General features: G+C 38.4%; 1 protein-coding gene across 1 annotated transcript; it reads right to left on the reverse strand.

The window, feature by feature from the left end:
- Nucleotides 1-3,641: 3,641 nt before the first annotated feature.
- On the reverse strand, nucleotides 3,642-4,302 carry LOC113472246 (probable E3 ubiquitin-protein ligase RNF144A-A; the record flags this gene model as incomplete). The annotated part of the gene is made up of 2 exons (XM_026831911.1): nucleotides 4,143-4,302; nucleotides 3,642-3,735 (listed from the first exon to the last, which is right to left on the reverse strand). Coding segments are annotated over exons 1-2 (193 nt in total), but the record flags the coding sequence as incomplete, so codon positions are not given.
- Between the last annotated feature and the right edge of the window lie 501 nt (nucleotides 4,303-4,803).

Raw genomic sequence — 4,803 nt, forward strand, 5'->3', positions numbered from 1 at the left:
CCTAGGTCTATAATCTTATGTTGAAATGTTTGTTAATTGATACTTTAGTTTGAGGTTGACAAACAATTTAACATGAGATTGCAGATCTGGCTATTAAGTCTCTTTTTTCTATACTTGTTCAATTCAAGTTTACTACAAGTTCGGCCATGCCTCGGGATGAACTAGCGGGATTCCGGAGCGAAGCGACGGAATTCAGCTAGTATAAGTTAAAAGTATCAATATTCAATTATGTTAATCTCAGAGTCGCGTGTCATGAACATTTCCTTCTTGGCAGTCGTGGCACCTACCGCATAGTTGCGTTAAATACAGACATGGAATTTAATTAAAGTTTAATGTCGAGTAGATAAAACAATTTTTTTTCTCATCTCACGAGATGTCATTGCAACTGATTGTGTAGGACAGTGATTCCCAAACTGGGGTCCTTGGGCCCCGAGGGGGGCGTGAAGGACTTTAGGTGCTGAATAACGTGGTAACATTAGTTTTTCGTTATCTTTCATTTTAGAGGTCTCGGTTGTAAGGGTATATTTTGAACACCCCCATATTCCCAAAACCTCAAAAATGAAAGATAACGAAAAACTAATGCCACCACATTGTTCAGCATCTAAAACTACACGGATTTGATATTTCACATCCCTTGTTCAGGATGAAAAAAATCTCGCCCCCCGTACTTACCACTTACCAATAATAGCAATAGATTATGTGGTTCCCCCATGAAACTCGACGTAGAATTCGAAAGTGAAATAAAAAAATTGGGGTTCTCAATTGAAATTCGCGAGAAATGATCACTTTTATACAAAAAGTGCCACTTCCGCGGTTCGAACCGGGATTTTGATAGCACCATCGAATTTGCCATGGGCTCTTTCCTATCTTTAGAACAAAACAGAACTTCAAAATTCCAAGCCGTTCAAAAGTTACAAGGGGTCCGACTAGGACTTCTGAGCCATCCTGTATATGTTTAAGATAAAGTTCTCTCGGGCGGGAATCGAACCCATGAGCTAGCGTACACAAGGCAGGCGCGCAACCCTTCAAGGTAATCAGGCTGGCTTACGATATGGATTTTACTCATCCATTTTGCACTTCGTTATAATTATGATTATTCATTTATTGCAATACCCTCTTTCCCTTCCCTCTGCGCTTGCTTCTAAGAAATTGTGCCAAAATTCTACACACTTCACATGCATACAAGCATGATCACGTGACAATAAAATACAAATATTTTTCAAATGAGAAGATAAAAAATAATAATAATAACAATAAAGGAACAAAAAGTCCTTTGTCACTGATTTTAGAATAGATCAAGTTTCTCCCTCCCCCTTTTGTTTACAATATTCATATCCTGATTGTTTCAATTGATTTCTTTTCAACAGAGTCTGTCATTTCAAAGGATCAATAGAATTATTACCGCAGTAGACTCTCAACCAATGTTTGACGGAGGTGTTTTAATCAATGTTCTTGGAAGATTACAGGTAAAATTTATTCTTTGAATTTTCAAAGAGGAAAAATGGAAACCAAGTTTTAGTTCATACTCTGATGTCAATAATTTTATTTAATTCTACACAATTCCAACTTGCTTATTTGTGGAAGCACATGATTGAAATAGTTGAGAATTTTAGAACATTTGCAGACTTCATGGAACTTTCTGAACTTCTGAGGAAAATGGCCTAATGGTCAATATTGCAGACATTTGTCTACAACTTTCTGAACTTCAATATATTTTGTGAAGAAACGTCAAATGAAGAGTGGAAATTTGAAGAAAAAACTTCAATATTTTGTGAAGAAACCAATGGTTCCGAAAGAAAAGAAGAAATAAAAATATCATAGTATCATAAGAAGAAGAAAAACTTCACAGAATTGTCTACACTTCAATATTTTGTGAAGAAGAAGAAAATTAAGAACTTCAATATTTTCTGAATAAAAACTCCCTCCCTGCATCATATTTTGAAGGAGAAAAAAACTTCAATGTTTTGTAAAGAAGAAAAGCTCGATAATTGTTGATGAAGGAAATTGATGCCATCTTATATCCTGTAAATCAACCATTATACCCATGGACCTGAGGAAGAACTAGTGTAAGATTTTCCGAATCTCCCAACTTCAGAAGATGAATGACGAGGTCTAGTTTGGTGAACCTGCTGCTACAACAACGACAACCAACAACAACAAAAAGATGGTTTGAACATGAAAAAAGTAGTGAATCACACTACTTTCCTCAAACTTAGAGTAAATTACCTGTGGATACACAGAAAATGGAAAAGTAAAAGTCCGAAAAATGTGTATTTTTTATCAACTAGAATTAGAGAAACTAGATTTTTAAGTGTTGGAATTTTACCAATTTTTTTTACATATTGTTTTTCCTTGTGCATTTTCATATCCCTCTCCCTCTTGCATTATACTCTTCTCCCATCAATCCCCCTCCCTTTTGCATTATCCCTTCCTATCTCATCCATCTAGCATTATACTCTCTCTCATCCATCCCATATCCCTCTCCCTTTTACATTATACTCTTCTCCCATCAATATCCCTCCCTTTTGCATTATCCCTTCCTAGTCTTTTGTTGACAAACTTAAAGGCTCTTTTCTCTTTTCTTCACACTAAACTTATCTTTTGCACACTTTTTTTTGTCGTTTAGGGAAAACTTTATCCAAAAGCCAATGAAAGCCTTATTGTAAACGGATTGGTTTTGTGTAGAGGTTTCATGTAAATCTTTTGTTAACAAACTTAAAGGCTCTTTTCTCTTTTCTTCACACTAAACTTATCTTTTGCACACTTTTTTTGTCGTTTAGGGAAAACTTTATCCAAAAGCCAATGAAAGCCTTATTGTAAACGGATTGGTTTTGTGTAGAGGTTTCATGTAATCCCTTCCTATCTCATCCATCTAGCATTATACTCTCTCCTCTCTCCCATTCATCCCATATCCCTCTCCCTTTTGCATTATACTCTCTCCCATCCATCCCATATCCCCCTCCCTTTTGCATTATACTCCCTCCCATACTCCCATCCATCCCATATCCCTCTCCCTTTTGCATTATACTCTCTCCCATCCATCCCATATCCCTCTCCCTTTTGCATTATACTCTCTCCCATCCATCCCATATTCGTCTCCCTTTTGCATTATACTCTCTCCCATCCATCCCATATCCCTCTCCCTTTTGCATTATACTCTCTCCCATCCATCCCATATCCCCCTCCCTTTTGCATTATACTCTCTCCTCTCTCCTATCTATCCCATATTCCTCTCCCTTTTACATTGTCCTCTCTTCTCTCATCCATATAAGCGCTTAAAAAACAACTCACCCTGTGGAAACATTTTGCTTATACATACCTATAGGTAATTAGGGAAAGCAAAAAAAAAGTTTCGTTAGCCAGCCTAGTTAGCTTAGTTGGTAGTGCGTCTGCCTTGTAAGCGCTAGGCCGCGGGTTCGATTCCCGCCCGGGGCGGATTTTATCCTGATGGGATAATGTTCGTTCTCGGAACGGCTGGCTTTCTCCTATCCTGTCTTCCTTCTCTCCTCGATTTCGGGACGATAAGACCATAGCAGTTAAAGTTCCCTCTGTCAAACCTCTTAAAAAAAAAAAAAAAAAAAAAAAAAAAAAAAAAAAAAAAAAAAAACAAAAAAAAGTTTTGTCCTGGTTCTACAACTCACTGACCTGCGTTCGATGCCAGATGACCGAGGCTCGAGAGTGTCCCAGTTTGTTCTTGCACGGGCCCTTGTCATAGTGGCGTAGCAGGAAGTCATCCTGAAATATGGAGAAGAGGAGATGAATTAAAATCAAATTCAATTTAATAATATTATTTTATTTGTAAAAAAGCAAAGCCTTTCCACAACAGTTCTTTTTGTGCATATCACAGCAAGTGCCTTCTTTGCAATCAATTTCTGTATTCCAATAATCTATTGGAGGACAATGCCGCCACTGGTCGCTACTCGATTACAGTAGCTACTCAATTGTCCTCACGAGGCTGAGTGCGCCCCGAACTACAAGCACAGAGCCGAAAAAACCTCGGCCCCGCCGGGAATCGAACATCCCTGATTCCCTGACAATTAGGTATCAAACCACCCTAGCTTGGAGGTTGCTCTCCTGCCTTGTAAGTGCAAGGTCGCGAGTTCGATTCTCGCCAAGGCAAAACTTTATTAGGATCTACTTACATCCAGAGAGGCCAGGCAGTACCAGCAGAACACATGCTTGCACCGCTTACACAACATCTGGGCACAGCCTTCATCTTTCTCAATGGGTACAGAACACATAGGACAACACTTGATCAGCTCTGAATCGAACGTGGCACCACCTGTGTTAAAAACGAGAAATAAACATTACCTCACTCGCCTGGATACGGCAAAACAACCAAGTTGTGTTTTCTTTTGCTCCTCAAAAAAATAAGTTTTCTAGTGAAATTAAGTCGTTTTTCATAGCGATTTTTTGCAAGTGCATGTTTTTTGATGTGATCTTTCGATATATGATCTCAGTTTTTACATAGACATTGTGCTTGTGTGTGAATTTTGAACTTTCACATATTACCCATAGACATTGCGAAAATTTATTGATTTTAGCCAGTCACTTTTTGCCCCAAATTTAATAACTCTGAAAATTTTCGATTCTGTGTTTCGTTTCCTCATTGCTTTAGCAGCCATGTATTAAGTGGCGAGTAAGCGATGAGTGAGGGGAAGGGTGAGGATCCCCCGGATGGGGGGAAACTCACGGACAAGATGAAAGAGAAGGACAAGGAGATACTTTTGTATCAAGAGCATTTGGAATATGATACATACAGGGTGATTGTGCAAGCTAAGCGAGGAATCTTACCCATCTAGA

The sequence above is a fragment of the Diaphorina citri genome, unplaced genomic scaffold (genome assembly GCF_000475195.1).
Source record: "Diaphorina citri unplaced genomic scaffold, Diaci psyllid genome assembly version 1.1 scaffold4459, whole genome shotgun sequence".
NCBI lineage: Eukaryota > Metazoa > Arthropoda > Insecta > Hemiptera > Psyllidae > Diaphorina > Diaphorina citri.